Consider the following 21,923-nt stretch of genomic DNA (forward strand, 5'->3'; position numbering starts at 1 on the left):
ATAGGGTTTCTAAAGAGCAGCTGGTGGGTTTGAACTACCATCCTTATGGTTTGCACTCCAGTGCTGATCCTACAGCACCACACCACAGTCTGTAACTGTTTCTGCCTTGCTGGGTCCTGGTTTGAGAAGATGGGAGACGATACTGATAGGATGACATCATTCAGCCGTGGATGCTAGCAGAGCTCATTGTGAAAACGTGAAACTCGAGCATGCGTCAAAAATAAGCCATCGCAGAAGCAGCAGGGGGGGGGGGATCTCATTATCGTCAAAGAAGAGGCAAGAGGGGAGTGTACCCTTTGGACCCCTGAGATCTATGTATATTGGACCTCCTCAACCCTGGGAGAGAAAGCTGTAATTCTGGGAGGAGTGGCAGAGAAGCAGAGCAGGAGAGAGAACCGTGGGCTTCGCAGCAGCCAATGAAGCAAATAAAGCTGAGTGATTTGGGGCAGGGAGCTTGCTTGTAAGTAGGGTACCTCCAGGCACTTAAGTGGGGAGCTAGAGCTGAGTGCCTTCAGGCTGAGGCTTAGGGTGGGGTGCTGTGGCCTCTCTCAGCAGCTGACGGGAACAACTATGCCCTGAGCATTGAATCTGATCCTGTCCTGTAATTTCCCTAATAAAGCCCCTAGCTGTGAGCATGTTGTCTCGAGTTCTCAATTACATGAGAAGTGGGGAATATGCTGTGGGAAGAGTGATTTGGTGCTTCATAGTTTTGCACCAAAATTGTAAATGTTTACAGAGCAGACAGCTTCAGTTTTCTTCCTCAGAGCAGCTGGTAAGTTTGAACCGCTGACCTTGTGGTTAGCAGCCCAGTGCTTATTGTACAGCTTAATAGGTGAGTGTAAACTACTTGTGCCACCAGGGAGGAGATAAAGATCTCAACTCCTGGCATAACATGGCACAGCCAGGCAACTTCGCCCACCCTTTACCAAACCCGGATCCAGCTGATCCTGTTTGCCCTTCCTGTGGGGCAAGCTTAGAAAAACAGGATATATTAGGGTGGAGAGGCCCAGGCCCGGGGCTGAGGCCATCTCTACTGGGTGAGGTCAGTGTGGGGTGCCTATCTTTCCAAGAGCTTTCCCCACCTTATTCTTCTTGTACTTACTCCGCTGTGTCTCCCCTTTGTGTCTTTGTTGATGTTTGTTCCGGGAAAGCCCTTTGCACCTTTCTGATCTCTTCATCCTTCAACCCTTCCTTTATCTCAGCATCTTAGCCTACTGCCAGCTCATCAAGCTGTACTGACTGTAATCCTTCAAACCTAAAACTGAGCCCACTCCAGAGATCACCTTACAGCCAAACAACAGACAGGCCTTTATTATAAAGTGAACAATGCCACCCACGAGAAGCATGCTTCTCAGAACATTCAACTCTGAGACCAGAAGGGCAGCATTGGTCCAAAAATAAAATTCAAAAGGCAGGAAGGGGCAGGAAAGTTGGGCGAATGAAAACAGAAAACTCACGGTGAAGTGGGGAGAATGCTGGCGGATTGAAGACATTGCATCCAACGTCACAAAGTAATCTATAAATTTCTGAATGGGGAGCGAATTTGCTTTGTAAACTTTCACCAACATCTCACACACACACACACACACACACACACACACACAAAGTTAATAATGATATTGACTTTATGTGCAGTGGTTAAGCACCAGACGCTAACCAGAAGATTGGCAGTTCGAACCAACCAGCCACTCCTTGAGAGAAAGATGTGATAGTAAGCGTCCATAAAGATTGCTGTTGTTAGGTGCCGTCCAACAGAACGAAACACTGCTTGGTGCTATACCACCCTCATAATTGTTATGTTTGAGCCCACTGCTGCTGCCACAGTGCCCATCGATCTTGGGGTCTTTTCACTGACATTCCACTTTATCAAGCATAATTGGTCCCTCCTGATAACATATCTAAGTACATGAGATGAAGTCTCATCACCCTTGCTGCCAACAAGCCTTCTGGTTGTACCTCTTTCATAAAGATTACAGCCTTGGAAACCCTGAGGGCAGCTCTGCCCTGTCCTGGTGAGGCTCTGTGGGCTAATGTGCTGGACTGCAAAGGTGGTTTGAACCACAAGGTCAGTGGTTCAAGCTCATCATCTGCTCCTTGGAAATCCTGCTCCAGGGTCACTATGAATGGGAACTGATTTGACAGCACCCAATTACCCTGTCCTATAAAGAGCTCTGGTAGCGTAGTGGTTACGAATTGGGCTGCGAGCCACAAGGTCAGTTGTTCGAAACTACCAGTGGTTCCGCGGGAGAAAGATGAGGTGGTCTGCTCCTGTAAAGATTTACAGCCTCGGAAACCCTGTGTAGGGTCGCTATGAGTTGGAACCCACTCCACGGCACATCACAACAACAACAACAACATAGGGCTGCTAAGGAGCTCTGGTAGTGTAGTGGTTATGAATCGGGCTGTGAACCTTAAGGTCAGCAGTTCGAAACTACCAGCTGTTCCCGCGGGAGAAATATGAAGCTTTCTGCTCCCGTAAAGATTTATAGCCTCAGAGATCCTGTACAGGGTCGCTATGAGTCGGAACCGACTCCGCAGCACATGACAACAACAACATAGCGCTGCTAGGGGTCCTGGTGTGGTGCTGTGGACTAATGCGTCAGACTGCAAAGCCATTTGAACTGCAAGGTCGGCAGTTCAAACTCATCAACTGCTCCTCAGAAACCCTATACAGGGTCGCTATGGGTCGGAACCGACTCTACGGCACTTCACTACAACAAAATAGGGATGCTATGACCCAAAATTGGGTTTGGTTTGAAGCCAATGGGTTTGGTTTGGGCGTATGTACTCGAAAGAGCTCCCCCAAAGAAACCTACTGGTAATTGCCAACAAAAAGTTCTTTCTGCCATTGCTGGCTCCATTACTGACCACAATGTCCAGAGTGGAAACCTTGGTATTCTTAATTCCTCCTTCTCCTTCATATGCATTAAGGATTTATTATATATCAGCAATACTAAGCCCCTGACCTGCATTATTTCCTATTAGGAAAGAGTACTGTTATCAGCCACATTTTACAGATGGGACCACAGGCTTAAAAAGCAGCTCAGTGATGTTCTCACGGATAAGGCTCTGGGATTCTGTGCCCCGGCTGAGGATGGAGGAGCTGGGATTTACATGGTCAGTCTGGCTGCTGCCTGAGTAATCAACTATTAGGTGTCCTTTCTACCTTCAAAATATTTCTCAGTTCTGATGCCTTTCTTTGAATTCCCATCTTTATCCTCACCTTAGAAGGTTTTTAACAACTTCCTTGTTGTTGTGTTGTTAAGTGCCATCGAGTTGGCTTTCCAACACAGCAACCCTGTATAGGGTTTCCAAGGAGCAGCTGGTGAGTTTGAACTGCCAACCTTGAGGTCCAGTGCTTTATTCTACAGTGCCACAACTTCCTTCTTGTTGTTAAGTGCCATTGAGTCGATTCTGACCCATAGTGACCCTGAATAGGGTTTCCAAGGAGCAGCTGGTGTGTTTGAATCACCAACCTTGCAGTTCAAATGACTTTGCAGTCTGACGCATTAGCCCACAGCGCCGCCCCTGATGGCATCATGGACTTAACAGATGCTAGTTTAAAGTCTTGGTTATTTCTTCTGCTTCCTTCCAGTTTTTCCCTTACATCTATAACTTACATTCCATGAAGGACACAAAACTTTTGTAAAAAATGCACCAAGTGCTGCTGCGATTTTAATCTCTACTTATTTCTGTCTCCCTGGTAAAAGAATAAGGAGCTCTGGTGAGGCAGCAGGTTAAGTGCTGGGCTACTAACAGACAAGTCAGCAGCTCAAATTCACCAGCTGCTTCATGGGAGAAAGACTTAGTCTCGGATACCCTATGGCACAGTTCTATTCCCGTCCTATAGGGTCACTATGAGCCAGAAGGACTTGAAGGTAGTGGGTTGGTAAAACATAGATTCCCTTCAAGACAGGGACAAGGTTTAATGCTTTCTAAATCCCCCTTCTTCTTCTTGTTAGGTGATGTCAAGTTAACTCTGTCTCATAGTGACCTAATGTATAACACAACAAAATAGTCTGTCGCATTTAAGTACGTCCTCATGTCTAAGAGGAAGGAGTTCTGGTGGCACAGTGCTTAAGTGCTCTGCTGCTAACTAAAAGGTCAGCAGTTCAAACCCAACAGCAGCTCTGTGGAAGAAAAGATACGGCAATTTGCTCTTGTAAAGATTACAGCCCAGAAAACCCAATGAGGTAGTCCTACCTTGTCTTACCTAGAGGGTCATTATGAGTCAGAATAGACATGATGGCATAAAACAACAATGATATCTAAGAGTGTTCGTTCACAATGTGGAGGAAGGGCTATCAACCTTCTATCTACTCATAGGTGTCCGTGCTCCCTACAGGACCACCCTGCTGCCCCCATTCCCTACCCCACTGTACTCTAGTGTCTGGTACTGTACTTGGCACATACTAGGCGCTCTAAAGACACATACTGAGGGAATGATAAATGAGTGAATGTATACAATATTCAGTGTTGTCCCTGAGAGTTACTCTCAGCCAAGTACAATTGGCTCTCAATCTTCCTGGCATCATCCTAGCATTATTCCTCTTACTAACTATAACTTGGAACAAGTCCTTTATTTAATTTCAAACATTCATTGAGTCAACATTACTGCATCAAGAAATCAAAAAACATCAGGCAAATTTGCTGCGAAAGCCCTCTATGAACTGTTACAAAGCAAAGAGATCATCTGATGAGTCAGGTGTGCCTGACCCAGACCATGGGCTTTTCCAATGTCTCCTGAATGTGAGAGTTGAACAACGAGACAGGATCGAAGAATGGACACATGTGAATTGTGTTGGTGTTGAAGACTGAAGATACCAGGAACTGACAGAAGAACCAACCAATCCGTCTTGGAGGAAGTACAGTCAGAACGTTCCTTAAGAGTGGGGGTGATGAGACTCCATCTTGCTTACTTTGAACACCAAGAACAAACAATGAGCAGTGGTAGAAAAGGGCATCATGTTTGGTAATGGAGAAGGTCCGAGAAAGCGAGCTAAACACTCCATGAAATAGACTGACATCTGCAGCAATGAGCTCAAACCTTCCAACAATTATGAGCAGCAACGGCTTGTTCTGTAAGACACCAGGTCACCAGGAAGGGACGCTGACTCAGTGGCAACCAAGTGCCAAACACTTCAGTTACTCAGAAGGCTAATGAGACAAATTGTTGTTGTTGTTGTTAGATGCCATTGAGTTGGTACCAATTCATAGCGACCTTATGCACAGCAGAACGAAACACCACCTGATCCTGACGAGACAAATTAGTCCCTATTCTGGTAGCGTAGTGGTTACAAATCGGGTTGCAAACTGCAAGGTCAGCAGTTCGAAACTACCAGCTGTTCTGTGGGAGAAAGATGAGGCTTTCTGCTCCCTTAAAGATTTACAGCCCCGGAAGCCCTGTACAGGGTCACTGTGAGTCGGAACCGACTCCACGGTACATAACAACAACAATCACCATTCTCAAAGTCTGTGAGTGGAGAGATTCTTACACAGGTGGCCAATAAAAGCCAAAAATCCACTGGAGATTAAGTAGAAGCACAAGCAACTACGCTTTCCCCAGGGATCCACTCTACCCGGTTGACTAAGTTAACCAGGTACTGATTAACTATGGCTCCCGATTCATTTTACATAAGATCTGTGCCCTTTGTTGTATGTAAATTGTGCCCTGAACAGTAAGTAGGATTTTTATGGATGAAGAACGGGCAAAGCCACCTTTTGTTGTTAAGTACCATTGAGTCAATTCCCACTCATAGGGTTTCAAAGGAACAAGTTTGAACCACTGACCTTGCGATTCAAACCAACTGTGGTCCAGTGCTTATCCTACAGCAGTGCCTTCAAGTTAATTTCTAACTCATAGTGACCCCATGTGACTGAGTAGAACTGCCCCCTTAGGGTTTCCTGAGCTGTCGCTCAGGAGTAAGAGTAGACTGCCTTACCCCGTCTTGCTTCTGTAAAGCTAGGCGAACCACCCACCTTTCAGTTAGCAACCAAGTGCTTAACCGTGTGCCACACGGCACCTTAAAGTCATCTTACACACACTCATGAGTTTAGAATGAGACTTCAGAGTCAGAAGATGTTAGTTAGCTTCATCCCAGCTCTGCCACTTATGGTGCTCAGTGGTTCAAGGTCACCAGTTGCTCCTTGGAAACCCTATACAGGGTCACTAGTGGTCTGGAACAGACTCCACAGCATTTCACAACAACAACATATGACATTCCACAAGTCACTTCATGTCTTCTAAGCCTCCATTTCCACAGCCAGGAACATGGAAATAACAATAGAGGAGGCCCCTCCTGATCCATGAACAATCAGAGCCATCTAAAGTGAATCCACTGAAAAGGCTGTGGCACATTCTGTGTGTTGCCAACCTAAGCTCTAGTAGCGCAGTGGTTATGAGTCAGAATGCTAATCACAAGGTCAGCAGTTCGCAACTACCAGCTGGTCCGTGGGAGAAAGATGAGGCTTTCTGCTCCTGTAAAGATTTACAGCCTCAGAAACCATGTACAGGGTCGCTATGAGTCAGAACCGACTCCATGGCACAGAACCACCACCACCAACCTCCCTTTGTCCTTTCCCTAACAGTACTTCCGTTTTATTTAGGTGGCCACTCCTTCTCCACAGAGCTCTGTACTTCAAGGTCACTCTAAGCCAATTAAGGTAATCCCATTAGGAATAGTCTGGTAAAACTGACCTTTACAATTTTACCGAATTATTCCTAAAATTGACTGACTCCGAAGGCACCTAACAATAACAATGAGGAACGGGCATAGATTCTGACCAAGAAACATGGCTGGAATCTGCAGATCGCCAAGGAAGGCCTGTTCTTCTGGCTGTGACTCCAGAGCTTTGTGTCACTTGGGGAGACCCCTGAAAACGCAGCTGAGACCTGAGGGTGGCAGAGTGGAAAGACGGGAATAGTCAGGGCCTCTGTGGAGAACCATCTCTAGGCTTTTAAGCAGGAAATAAACCAATTTGAATGCTAACAGCTTGTCAGCAACATTTCATAGTAAGTAGTGAAGGGAAGGGGCAAGATTTGAGTAGAACTTTATCTTTAAAAAAGACAAAAATTATGAAGTTAAATATTTAATAAAATATAGATTATAATGACAATGACAACTATACCCTATATTTAGGATAATCAAAGAAAAACTTAAGATTGCTAAGCATAGATGATAAAGAAAAACAAAACAAAAATAAAAGAACTACTTAAGTGTTAACTGTTTTTTCCTGGTATAATTGTTCCAAACACTATGATACTTCATTTCCTGGGTCATTTTTGTAATATGCAAAAGTCAATTTTATCAAACAAACTGGGGTTTTATTAAGTTTCCCAAAGACCTATCTTAATTCTTTGCTATGCAAATCATTTGCTTTTCAAGTTTGGATCCTATTTTCTTTGTTGATTTCCCTTCTCATTTGTTAACTGGTATGAGACTAAGGAGCTCTGGTAGCATAGTGGTTACGAATTGGGCTGCGAATCGCAAGGTCAGCAGTTCGAAACCACCAGCTGTTCTGTGGGAGAAAGATGAGGCTTTCTGCTCCCGTAAAGATTTACAGCCCTTGGAAACTCTGTACAGGATCGCTATGAGTCGGAACCGACTCCACAGCACATAACAACAACATGAGACTAAGGGAGGAGCCCTAGTAAAGCAGTGGCTAAGGTCTCAGCTGCTAACCAAAAGGTTGGTTGTTCAAACCCACCAGCCACTCTGCAGGAGAAAGATGTGGCAGTCTGCTTCCAAAAAGATGACAGCCTAGGAAACCCTACGGGACAGTTCCACTTTGTCCCATAGGGTCGCTATGAGACAGAATGACTTGCCAGGATGAGGGAGTCCTCGCGTGGCACTGTGGGTTAATGCGCTGGACTGCAATGTTGGTTTGAACCGCAGGGCCAGCAGCTCAAGCTCACCAGCCACTCCTTGGAGACCCTTTATAGGGTCGCTATGGGTCAGAACCAACTTGATAACATTTAACAACAATAACGAGGAGTCTTGGTGTGTTGCTGTAGGATAAACACTGGATTACTGACCACAAGGCCAGCAATTCAAACCTTCCAGCAGCTCCTTGGAAACCATATACAGCATGACTATGAGTCAGAACACACTCAACAACAACAAGGGTAAGGCAAGCAGTCTTCTCCCATCGCTTTCCAGAGACTTCAGAGGTCTTGGGAGTGGTGCCATTTCAGTTTGCAATCTGAAGTATTATCCTGATGTTTATCAGCATTTACTCACCTAGCCACAGGCCAGAAACTACCAAAGATGGTAAGATTGTCAGGGTTAAACAGAGGACATAGTCAAGTAGTGACTCATTTTTCAAATGGCTAGTTCATTAGTAAAAAGAGTCCTCCTTACGGTATAGGGTTTTTGCTTTCCTATACAGCCTTGTGACTATTAACAGGAATAATGGAAACTCAGTCAACAACAGCCACAAACATGAGACCAGAAGCTGGGCATAAAATTTCCCAGTTGATGAGGATTTTTTTTTTGTCATTTAGTGGTTACTTACACTATTGTGTCAACTCTTTTAATGTACCTATCAATTTTGATCATTATATTTATTATTACTTTGCCAATATGGCACTGTGAGATGATGCACTGGACTGAAAAGTCAGTTTGAACTGCAAGCTCAGTGGTTCAAATTCACCACCACCTGCTTCTCAGAAATCCTATGCAGAGTCGCTATGAGTCGGAATTGACAATTTGATCTCATGTAGATAATTCTTTTAAAAGAATGCAATGATCAGGGCAAACATTCTTTACCAATTTAACTGAACAGTTGTTGACTTTTAAAGATGGTTTCAGGGGACAATTTCAGCTCATGTTTTGAAGGTTTTCTCAGGGAGATGTAGTAAATGGTTCCTCCACTTTCAGTAAGGCTAAAGGAGCTCTGGTAGCGTAGTGGTTACGAATCGGGCTGCGAACCTTAAGGTCAGCGGTTCGAAACTACCAGCCGCTCAGCAGGAGAAAGATGAGGCTTTCTACTCCCGTAAAGATTTACACCCTCGGAAACCCTGTACAGGGTCGCTATGGGTCGGAACCGACTCGATGGCACCTAACAACAACAACAACAATGGATTCCAATTTATGACAAACCTATTTGTGCCAGAGTAAAACTGTTTCATAGAGTTCTCAAGGCCGTGATCTTTTAGGAGCAGATTACTAGGCCTGTCTTTCAAGGAGCTTCTGGGGGGAATCTGAACCACCAATAGTCCAGTGCTTAATCATTAGTGCCACCTAGAGACTGCTTATATATGAAATACTTATTAGTAAAGGCATCTTGCTGTCAGGGATTGTATTGCATTGTATTCCTTTCAAAATGTGTCCATTTGGCTAGGCCATGATTTTCAGGATTATGTGATGGTGCTCCAGGTTGTAAACCTAACTTCTACCTGTGGTTAGTGAGGCAGTGTTAGGGTGGGATGCATCATCACTATTTAAGTTATCACCCTTACCGACGTCACTACCCTCACTCAGGACACAGCGCTGATCTGATGTCCGGGGAGTGTCCCTGGAGTGTGGCCCGCATCCTTTCATTTTACAAGAACTTAAAGGAGAGAAAAGTAAGCAGAAGGACCTGACTACCACCAAGAAAGAAGAGCTGGGTACATCCTTTAGACCCAGGGTCTCCATGCCGAGAACCTCCTAGACACAGGGGAAGACTGATGCCAAGACACATGGAGAACGCCAGGGAATGTCAGACTCACAGATGTTGGAAGGTGACAAAACCCTTTCTCCAGCGTCCACAGAGAAGGCTTTTCTATTATAGCAACACTAGATAACTAAGATGGAGTCCTTGGTGTGTCGCTGGGGGATGGAACACTGGACTGAAAGATCGGTTTGACAAGGTTGGTGGTTCAAACTCACCAGCCGCTTGGAAATGTAACAGGATCATTATGAATCAAAACTGACTCAATGGCACTTAACAAGAGAACTGAGACAATATTTGGTACAGGAGTGGAGTGCTGCTGTAACAAAAACCTCAATGCGGTTTTGGAGGAGTGCTGCTGTAACAAAAACCTCAATGCGGTTTTGGAATTGGTTAATGGTAGAGGTTGGAAGAGTTTTAAAGTGCCTAGTAGTAAAGCCTTAGGGAGCCCAGATAGTGCTGTGGGTTAAAAATCCGACTGCTAAATGCAAGGTTGGTGGTTCAAACCCACCAGTCACTCTGTGAGAAAAAGATGAGACGGTCTGCTCCCATAAAGATTTGCAGTCTTGGAAATCCTAGATAGGGTGGCTGGGAGGTGGAATCAATTCAATGGCCATGGGTTTGCTGATTTGGTTTAATAGTAAAAGTCTAGGTTGCCTTGAAGAGACTGATGGTGGGACTATGAATGCCAAAGGCAATTCTGGGGAGGCCTCAGAAAGAAGCGAGGACAGCTTTAGCAGTGGATGTGGTGCAGATGGTGTGAAGTGGCAGCAGCAGAACTAGGAGACTAGCTCGAGATGGCGCAGACTCAGTCCTCAGTGAGAGCTGAGTGCCTTTGGGTAGAGTGGGGTGTCTCCCGGGCATTTGTCAACAGAACTAGGCTTACAGACCCACTGAGTGAGAGAGCTGGCCACCTTCTGGCCAAGGCTTACCAGTGGAGTTGGATGGCTTTGGGCCTGTATCAGTAGATGTAAGGAGCTCTGGTAGTGTAGTGGTTACAAATCGGGCTGCTAATCTCATGGTCAGTTCGAAACTACCAGCCCTTCTGCAGGAGAAAAATGAGGCTTTCTGCTCCTGTAAAGATTTATAGCTTCGTAAACCCTGTAACAGGGGTCACTATGAGTCAGAACCGACTCCACGGCACATAACAAATAGCTTGTAGCTCTTGCTCAATCAGGGCAAAACCAAGGCCAGCCCAAGGGACCAAGGGACTCAGAGGCTAAGGAACCAGAAAGCAAGAGTTAAAGAGACAAGAAGCTTGTGAAGCTGAGCTGCCTTGGTCTCATTCAGAGTTGAACCATGACCTCTGGAGTCTCAGAGTCAGATCTTCACCAAAACTGTAACCCAGAATGTGGGGCTGCCATTCACTGGTGCCAGGGGGATGGGACTGGATTCACTGGCCAAAGCTGAGGAGATGGTGTTGCTATGTTCAAGTGGCAGAAGAACAAGTCCTGTCAGGGCACTAGAGGGTAGGGTCACTACCCAGATGGACTAGGAGAATGGGCTCACCCATGACTAAGGGACTAGAGTTGCTATCTGAGTGAATCGGGAACTCACAGGACTGAGGGGTCTTCACCAAGAATCTAGACGAAAAACAATGAAGATGAGCAATGAATCAGTGAAATATGTTTGAACCTGGAGGACATTATGTAGATTGAAACTAGTCAATCACCGAAGGATAAATGCAGTAGGAAAACTCCTAGACACCAAGGAAGACAGATGCCAAGACACACTGAGCTCTCCAAGGAATGCCAGACTCACAGATGTTGACAGAAGTCTAAGATCTTCCTCCAGAGCTGACAGAGAGACCTTCCCCTACAGCTGCCACCCTGAATTCAGACTTCTAGCATTTATTGTCAAAAAGAGCAATCCAAGATCTTATTATTCTTTGGTTAAGGTATAATTTCCATCCTATTTTCTTGCAAGTTAGTTTTTCTTCAGTCTTTAAGGGCTCAAACCATTACATGGACTTTGGCCGTGGTTGTGGGGCAGTACCTGCAGGTCTAAATCAAGGTGGGGGTGTTTGAGCCTTTCGGGGTTCACGAGAACAGCGCCTGAGACCACCTTGCTGTGAATGGTACAGCTCACACTGTGATGTAGTTTCACAAACAGCTGGGAAGCATGTATGCATCGTAGACACTCGCTTTGAAAATATCCCTGACGCCTGCAGTCTCAAATTAAAAACGTCTTACTGGCCTAGTCTTTGGACATGCAGTGGGCACAGTTTGGGCAGCGAATAGGTTGCACCTGTTGTGATCTTTTTGGAAACAACCATTGTTTCTCCTTTTCTTTGTCATCCTGGAAGTGAGGACCTGAGAGAGCGTCAAGATCTATCTCGAAGTACAATATTGTGTGTGACAGGACAGTATCTATGCACCTATAAAGAAGGCCAGTTAATAAGACACATAATATCAGTAATATCACATGCAAGTAAAATTTTGCTGAAGATAATTTAAAAATGGTTGGTACCATTAACAGGGAGATGCCAGAAATTCATGCCAGATTCAGAAGAGAATATGGAACTAGATGTCATCATTGCTGATGTCAAATGGATTTTGGCTGAAAGCAGAGAATGCCAGAAAGATGTTTACTTGTATTTTATTGACTATGAAAGGCTTTCAATGGTGTTAATTATAACCAACTATGGACAACATTGTGAAACCTGGAAATTTCAGAAGACTTCATTGTGCTCATGTGGAACCTGTACACAGAGCAAGAGGCAGGCTTTAAAACAGATCCAGAGGATACTGAGCAGCTTCAACCCAGGAAAGGTGTATACCAGGGTTGTATCCTTTCACCATGCTTATTTTATCTGTCTAGCTGAGCAAATAAGCCAAGAAGCTGGTCTGTATGAAAAAGAAGGTGATATCAGAATTGTAGGAAAGCTCATTAACAACCTGCAACATGAAGACGATACAACTTTGTTTGCTGAAAGTGAAGAGAACTTGAAGCATTTACTAATGAAGATCAAAGACTACAGCCTTTGGTATGGATTACAACTGTAAAGAAAATAAAAATCCTCACAATTGGACCAATACATAACATGATGACAAGTGGGAAAAATATTGAAATTGTCAAGGATTTCATTGTACTTGGCTCCACAATCATTGCTCATTGAAGCAGATTTAAGGAATTAAACGATGTGCTGCATTGGGCAAATCAGCTGCAATGACCTCTTAAAAGTGTTACAGAGCAAAGACGTCAGCTTGAGGACTGAGTCTCAAATACATGACCCAAGCTATGGTATCTTCAATGGCTTCATGTGCAAGTGAAAGCTGGATAATGAATAAGGAAGACTGGAGAAGAAATGATGCATCTGATGTGATGCTGGCCAAGAATATTGAAAAGTACCACGGACTGCCAAAAGTACCATCAGAATGCTCCTCAGAAGGAGGACTGCCAAAAGTACCATCAGAATGCTCCTCAGAAGGAGGGTGGGAAGACTTCGTCTCATGGACTCTGGATGTGTCATTAGTCTCTGGAGAAGGACACTATGGAGGGTCAGCACAACCCAGGAAGACTTTCAAGGAGACAGACTGACAAAATGGCTAGAGCAATAGGTCAAACACAACAACTGCAAGGATGGCAAATGGCTGGGCAGCGTTTCTTCCACTGTACGTGGAGTTGCTATGAGTTGGCATCACTTGATGGCATCTAACAGCACAGCAACAATCTCAAACTATGAGCGAATAAAGATCTGTTGGCTAAAGCCATCCATCTGGGCATTTGTGTTAGAGCCATCAGATAACTAAGACATATGCATATCTGACTTTGGGAACCATTGGAAACATTTCCCTCACTCCCAGCCCCTGAGAAGAGCACTCATCCCAGACGTCCATGTAGTACTCAAAAAGCCCAACACAGTCAGTGTACTCTGCCCAGAGCCAGTGTTGGAGAAATGATCCAAGAGCATCCTTTACAACATCCCTAGCAAGCTGTCAGTCTGTCTCTGCTGAAAGGTCTGTGTGGCTCATTAATTCACTCCCTGGTAAGCTGCCTCAGTTCACTACTGTCCTCAGAGGTAGAGACTACCACTTACTCCTCATTGTACCTCCCCTCCCCATGACCAACTTGAGGCAAACAGGCTCTTACTAAAGTGTACTAAATGACTACAATAGCCCAGTGGTTAAGTATGGTAGTTACAGGTTCTGGCAATAAACAGGCTGGGTCTAACCATCAGTTGTAACACTAACTGCTTTTCTTCCAGTTTCTGGAAATCTTACCCTACTTCCTGCTCTGATCTGCCCCGCCTTTCTGTCCCTTCCCATTTTTCTTGATCGACTGTACCAGATTTGGACTTTCCTAGTTTTGGCTCATGCCCAGGTGCTTATGGGGGTGAGGGTGACTTTGCCATAGGTTCTTGGTTTCCTTTTCCAGGCCTTGACTATCTGAGTGCCTACTCCTATCCACTTCTATCTACTGCCTTCTGCCTTTGCTCAAACATGTGGGACTCAATGAAAAGTAATCTCCCAAGAGTTACGTAAATAAACTCTGTGTCTTAACCGAAAGCTGTTGCGGGCTGTTGAGTCAATTCCAACTCATAGTGACCCACGTGACAGAACAGAACTGCCCAATAGGATTTCCAAGGCTGTCATCTTTACGAGAGCAGATGGCTAGGTCTTTTCTCTTGAGGAGCCACTGGTGGCCTGAACTTCCCATTGTACCACCAGGGTTCCTTTAACCTAAAGCAGAGAGGTAGAAATGAAAAGTCTCCAAAAAACAACATTTATGGAGACAAGAGTGCCTAGGACATTTACTACGTCCTAGGCACCCTTTCAAAGGTTTCTCTGGTAGCGTAGTGGTTACGAATTGGGCTGTGAACCACAAGGTCAGCAGTTTGAAACTACCAGCTGCTCCGCGGGAGAAAGAGGAGGCTTTCTGCTCCCGTAAAGATTTACAGCCTCGGAAACCCTGTACAGGGTCGCTATGGGTTGGAACCAACTCAACAGCACTTAACAACAACAACAGGCACTCTTGCAAGCACTCTGCAGGTATCAACATACTTACTGGGAATAACAAAACTTGCCTTTGACAGAGTTGCCCAGAGTCAGATAAGGAAGGCAAATAATTTCTGCAAAGTATAGGAATGACAATCGTCACATTTCTAATCAACAGCCTGAACTGCTTAGGAGTGTCAACCAACACCCTCTCCCTCTACCATGCCACCACCATTACCCCTGGCCACCCAACCAGGTTAGCGCTCCCTGTCATGCCAACCACCCAGCACTCTGGACTTTTCCTTTGCCCTCCTGACCAAAGTTTAAAATAAGAAATTACTTCTGTGATTATAGATGAATATCAGTTTCCCCAACAAGAAGGTAAGCTCCATGAGGGCAGGGACCCAGTTTCTCTTCTTTACTACTGTCTCTCCAGACTCTAACATGGAATAAATTTTCAGTAAATAAATGTTGACATCGAAATGGAACTGTCACTAGGATGATCTGTGCATACAACTGGAAGAAGTGAGGTGGAAGAATCTCCAAGATGCATTCAGAGAGAAAATCAAGACACAGAATGGTGTGTATGGATAGGATGTTGCTACTTGTGCTAAAAATTGTAAATACATAGGCACATACAAGGGATGTTTGTTCAGACAGAGGTGTCTCAGGAAGATACCTCTAGAGAATGCTGAGGAGACACTGACTCTACAGCCTTATGTTTTCTGTAAATTTTTTTAAATTAATTAATTAAATCAGTATATTAACCAGAACCAGAACAAATTCATTTTTTATGTTGCTCAACCTTTAAAGACAAAGACAAAAGAGACTAATTTCAACCTTCCAGTCTGTTTCGCTGGGCCCATCCAATTTCCTCTTCTGCATAAATCTTCCTTCTAGCTAAATAGGTCTCCTAACAAGTATCCTTCCAGTGGGAGTGGGAAAGGGAAGTCAGAGAAGATGTGAAGACAGAAGCAAGGTCAAAGAGACATGATGTGAGGAAGACCCCACCCTGCTATTGTTGGCTTTTAAGATGCCGGAAGGGAACTAGGAGCTAAGAAAGGGCTTGCCGTCTCTGTTATTTATCATTAAGTGCTATTAAGTTGGTTCTGACTCACAGGGACGCTGTATAGGGTTTCTGAGGAACGCCTGGTGAATTTGAACCACTGGAAAAGGCAAGGAAATGGACTTTCCTTGACACCTTGATTTTAGCCCAGTAAGAACTATTCTGACTTCCAATTTACAGATTCTAAAGAATACATTTGTGTTGTTTTATACCATTGTTGTTAAGTGATCGAGTTGGTTTCAATTCACAGCAAACCTGTATAGGGTTTCTGAGGCTTTAAATCTTTTGCTGGAGCAGAAAGCCTCATCTTTATCCCATAGAGTGGTTGGTGGGCTCAAACCACTGACCTTGAGATTTGCAGCCCAGTGTTTATTAGTCTGTGTAACGTGTTTCAGCAGCAAAAAGAAAACTAATATACCCCAACACAACCCACTCCATATTTCGAGGCCCAGTTCAAACTATCTGTTGTCTTACTTCTCCAGCCCACAGTGACTACTCTCTCATCCAAGTGCCTGCAGCACCTCATCTAGGCAATACCTCGGAGAGATCGCAGGTTCAGTTTCAAACCACCGCAATGAAGGCAGTGACACGGATTTCCTGGTCTCCTACACCATGCTGTAATCTATTAAGTGTGCAGTAGCATTCTGAACAAGTTTAAAATATCATGAGAGTGACCAGCATGTGACAGAGAGCTAAGAAGGGAGCAAGTGACATTGGAAAAAATGGCGCTGATGGACTTGCTGGATGCAAGGTTGCCAAGAGCCTTCAAATTGTAAAATGTACAAAATTTGACAAGTGCAATAAAGTGAAGCTCAATAAATCAAAGTATACTTATATTTAGCACTTAATGATTCGCTCATTCAATAAACAATGACTTAATGCTTACAATAAGCCAAATCCTGTGTTAGATCCTGTGGATACAATGGTGATCCAGGGTCCCTCCCTGGAAGAGCTCAGCCAACTGGGAAACCTCTGTCAACTGGGCAAAGCCACATGGGGAGAGGTATAGCAGGTGGTGCTGGAGCACCACACCAAATCCTGGGGAAGGTGGGAAAGGCTTCCTGGAAGAAGTACTGAGGCCAGAAGAAACATGAACAATTAGCTAAGACAGTTTCCCACAAGGAGTCCAAAATGACCTCAGATACTTTAATGACTATTTACAAACACATAGCATTTATTTCCTATTAATGCTCTGCATTCTACAGGAAATTAGCCAATCTGATTCCTGTCTTTTTTGTCACTAAGTGCTGTCAAGCAGGTTCTGACTCATAGAAACCTTGTATAGAGTTTCCAAGGAGTGGCTGGTGGGTTTGAACTGTAGACCTTGCGGTTAGCAGTCCGGTGCTTATTTTACAGCACCACACTAGGTTGGGTCCAAAATAGGTTTCTTTGAATATCAAAACTGAGCAAATTTAAAGAAAAATATTTAGTTAACTAACTTTTGGATGTGACAAGAGACGAGATGATACCAGGCTTTAATGATTCAATAGAAACTGGTGGACCCTCTGAGATGAAAGCCTTAGACACCCTCAGGCCTGGAACTGAACTCATTTCAGTGGTTCAACTTACAGTCCAAGGACAGACAGGCCTATGAGGTGACCAAATGGCACCAGGGAGATACACACTCCTTAGAACAACCAACCATATGAAATCAAAAGGGCAGGGTTTGCCCAGGAATCCCATTCAGAAGGCAAGAAGGGAAAGGAAAGAAGGATGAATCGCAATGGAAAATCCAGGGAGGAAGTTTGAAGCATGCTGCTACATTGTGGGATCTCAATGAATGGCACGAATCAAAATGTGTGCGGGTGGTTGACTGGAAAAGCAATCTGCTCTGCTAACTTTGATTCAAATCACAATAACAGTTGTTTTTTTAAAAAGATGGAAGAAAAGAAACTAAACGACATGAGGGCACACAGAATGACTGACATACGAGGGGACTTCAAAAAGTTGCTAGAAAAATTCCACTATCTTTCAATCCCATTTTTCCATGACCTTTCTGAAGTCCCTTGTACGCGAGATGAGCAGACTGAGTGACTGGCATGGCCACTCTACCCAGAAGACACAGGAAGCACAGTGATCAGGAAGCTGTGGGCCTGGGGCAGGGGCTGTGATAGTAAAGCTTTGTGTCATCTTACCTGGGCCTGGATTCTCAGTGGTGTAGCAGTTAAGATATAGTAAATGGCCATGGTGAGCTCTAATAAAATGTCAGCATCTTCCCCCGTGATGTGATCCAATGTGTCAGCCCTGGTTTGCTATAGTTATCCTTGTTGTTGTTGTTAAGTGCCATCGAGTCGGGTCCGACCCATAGCGACCCTGTACAGGGTTTCCGAGGGTGTAAATCTTTACGGGAGTAGAAAGCCTCATCTTTCTCCCGCGGAGCGGCTGGTAGTTTCGAACCGCTGACCTTAAGGTTCGCAGCCCGATTCGTAACCACTACGCCTTATCCTAGGTGTTGTAAATCCTCAGTCTATGATGTTAATGAGGTCAGATGGAGGTAACAGATTAGGTTGTTTGTATCTTGAGTCAACTTCTTTTGAGCTATTGTTATTGTTATTAAGTGCCATTGAGTCGGTTCCAAACCATAGCAACCCTGTATAGGGTTTCCAAGGAGGGGCTGATGAGCTTGAACCTGACTTTGCAGTTCAAATGGCTTTGCAGTCTGGGGCATTAACCCACAGTGCCACACCAGGACTCCCTTTTGAGCTATATAAGACATTAATCTGGCAAGCCGAGCTCAGAGGGACCTACTATCAACAAGAAAGAGGAGTCAGGAGTGGAATGTGTCCTTTGGTGCTAGGGTCCCTGCACTGTGAAGTTCTTAGATCCAAAGGAAGACGGATGCCAAGACACATGGAGATCTCCAAGGAATGAGGAGCCTATAGATACTGAAAGGAAAGTCTTTCTCCAGGTCCTGACGAAGACAGACAGCCAGCCTTCCCCTATAGCCAGCGTTGTTGTCGTTTTTTCTGAGATAAGCCCTATTTATTCTTGGTTTAGTCTTTTATATATGTTACTGAGTTTAATACATATTTAATCAAGATTTTAAAGTCTATGTCAGGAGGGATATTGGTTACAATTCTCTTTTTATAATATGCTTATTCGTTTTTGGTATCCTTTTTCTCTATTTTTGCAAGATTGATATGATTTATTTCTCAAATATTTGATGGCATTCACTAGTGAAACAATCAGGGCCTGAAGGTTTTTAACTGTTTGTTTTGTAGAAAGGTCTTTTGTATTGTTTTGCTTTTTATAGCCAGCATTTTGTTAAAGGCATCCACTTGGGATATTTCTGTTACAGAAGCACTGGAGAATTAAGACAGGGGCTGAGTCTGGAGAAGGTCCTTTGTAGATGAAGCACACAGTGCAAAATGGAAACATCAGCGAGGTAAGATCGGGTGAGTCAGGTTATGATCCTAGACTGCATCTTAAGAACAATGGGAAGCTAATAATTGTTTTCTAAATCAGACAGCAAACAGCTGACAGCAAAAAAAAACAACCCACTTCTCTATTTCAGAGACTCAAAGTCACTTGATAGGATAGAGAACTACCCAGTGGGGTTTCTGAGGCTGTACATTTTCACAGAAGCAGACTGCTTCATCTTTCTCCCTCAGAGCAGTTGGTAGCTTCGAACCACTTCCTTAAGCAACTGAGATCTGAGTGCAGGGCATTTTTGTATCCTTCTCACTGTTTATCATGACGCTATACACGTAGGGTACAGTCCACACACTATACAGTAGCTTATCTTACTCCCTACCAGTCATGGCAGCCCCTTGCCCCAGTTTTTCAACCATGTTCCCTTCTTATTCTTATATGTGGCTTTGCTCCCATAGTGGTCAAACTCTTCCAGGCTACTCAAAAATTACCATTGAATTCCGGCTCTAACAACAATGAAACTATAGCTTTTTAGTCAGTTCCAACTCACAGTGACCCCATGTGTTGCAGAGTAGAACTCCACTGCCCCCCCGCCCCCACGGGTTTTTAGGGAAGCGGATTGCCAGGCTGAGTGGGTTTGCATCACCAGCCTTTAGGTGAGTAGTCAAGAGCAAACCTTTGGCACCAGCCAGGAACCTTGAGACTTCCAATCTAGCCTTCTACATACATTCATTACCCAGAGAAACCATTACTTCTGGAGGGCATGCCACTTTCTCCTCGGCATATATCACTTACTAGTTAGCTTGTCTGAAGAAGCTCTGGTAACAGAGTGGTTACGAATCGGGATGCAAATAGCAAGGTCAGCAGTTCGAAACTACCAGCTGCACCCCGGTAGAAAGATGAGGCTTTCTGCTCCCGTAAAGATTTACAGCCTTGGAAACCCTGTACAGGGTTGCTATGAGTTGGAACTGATTCCCCGGCACAAAACCACCACCAGTTAGCTTGTTTGAGTCCAGGTCTAGTGCTCCTTAAGTCCCCTGAGGGTAGGTCGGAGTTTTTAATCATCTTTATGTCATCTGTACCCAACACAACACTAGATTGCTGAGTAATAGAACACAGCTAAGGAGCTCTGGTAGTGTAGTGCTTACGAATCAGGCTGCTAACCTCAAGGTCGGCAGTTCAAAACTACCAGCTGTTTCATGGAAGAAAGATGAGGCGTTCTGCTCCCGTAAAGATTTGCAGCCTCGGAAACCCTGTGTAGGGTCACTATGAGTTGGAACCAACTCCACGGTACTTAACAACAACAGAACACAGATGATGACTGGCTGGGGTGCTTTGGCCATGTCTCAACACAGAGGTCTCCAACTGGTGGCCTTCAGACACATGTTTTTGACTCTAAGAGTTGGCACACACATGGTGTGTCTTAAAATACAAACTGATTTCCAGTTTTAAAAAAAGTGGACAAATTCATATAAAAGTCAAGGTTTCTGCCTCTTCTTGCCCTCAATTCTGGCAACCATGGATTTTTTTCACATAGCAATAGTAGTTGGAGTTGATTGGATAGGATTTGCTCCCCAGTTTGCCCCAGTTCACACTTCTCTCGGTGGTTTCCAGCAAGGAAATTTGGAGGCCTTATTTCATCATTCTTATTCTTACAGTAAAATAAAAAGTTAGGTTACACTGAGCAGTTTCACCTGAGCCCTGAAGTCCTGTCTTAAGTTCTTTAAGCCTGTGTTCTTACCTGTTAGATATGAAAAAAAAAAAAAAAAAAAAAACTTTGATACAGCTGGAGGGGGTAATGCATGCCCAGAGTAGCGAACACTGCCTGGGGCATGCAAAGTTTTTGAAACGGATTCCTATTAAGAGCTCAAGAACTGTTTCCAAAACGAATGAATGAACCAATCACCGATTGACCTGCTATTGCTTAGTTAAGAACAGAACGCTATAGCGTTTTCTTAAATCCATCTGTGAAGGCCATACCGTGTGTCTGAAATACTGTAGGTGCTCAAAAAAGGGGCAGATTTCAATTGTGAATTCCAGAAAAGGGTGGTGAGTAAAGGAGTGAGTGAATGAAGGTGAAGTGGGTGGTCAAAAAGCAATGCCTAGGGGAGGCACACAGCAGGTGCCTCCTTAATGAATGGGTGAGGAAGTCGGAGGCCAGGGTCCCACAGCAATCCCCGCCGCCCCCTCGTCAAGCCGCCCTCCTCCCCACCCCCCCCCGCCACACCCCACTCCACCCTACCCCACCCCACCCCACCCTACCCCACCCTTACACGATGTCATCGCGGATGGAGGTGCCGTGGTTGAGGTTATGGAAGCGGACGGAGACGCAGTCTCTGGGAATGAAGGAGCATTTGTTCTTCTTTTTGTAGGCGCTGAAGCAATCCTTGAAGTCCTCGTAGGTCTCGAAGCAGCTGCCTAGCTCCATGGCCACCCCCTCAGCCCACACCAGGGGCTGGTCCTGGCAGAGGTCCAAGAGTACACCGGGGGTCAGAGGTCACTATGACGGTCTACAGGCTAGCCTCGGCCCAAGACCCCTAGAAATCGGACCCACAAGAGTGGCCTATTATGAAACGGGGGACAAGTGGAGCCCAAGGCCTGAGAGGGTTATTGGGGCGAGGGGCGTCTTTGCTGTGACAGAGAGAAATCGACACTCAGCCCTTATTATCAGTACCGAGTCTCCACCCCCTCGCTGTGTCACCCAATCATATACAGGGTTTTCAGACTGGCATTTATTTTCTCCAATTATTAGAGAAATCCAGTTACACCCACCAAGGGACTGACAGGAAAACCAACCAATCATAGCTGAAATACCGCCTTCTCAAACTCCTGCAGGGGACTTCCGGTTACCAGGGCAATTGGCAGGAAGCTGCGGTCTCGGGACGTTTCCACGT

At 44.9% G+C, this 21,923-nt stretch overlaps 1 protein-coding gene across 1 annotated transcript in view; it reads right to left on the bottom strand.

The window, feature by feature from the left end:
• The window catches only part of ZSWIM3 (zinc finger, SWIM-type containing 3), a 26,645-nt gene extending 5,188 nt beyond the window's left edge, over positions 1-21,457 (bottom strand). The window contains exon 1 of the mRNA XM_006839240.1: positions 21,303-21,457. Coding sequence (XP_006839303.1) covers positions 21,303-21,457 — 155 coding nt within the window. The remainder of the gene's footprint in view (positions 1-21,302) is intronic.
• Between the last annotated feature and the right edge of the window lie 466 nt (positions 21,458-21,923).

This window comes from Chrysochloris asiatica, unplaced genomic scaffold, assembly GCF_000296735.1.
Source record: "Chrysochloris asiatica unplaced genomic scaffold, ChrAsi1.0 scaffold00023, whole genome shotgun sequence".
NCBI lineage: Eukaryota > Metazoa > Chordata > Mammalia > Afrosoricida > Chrysochloridae > Chrysochloris > Chrysochloris asiatica.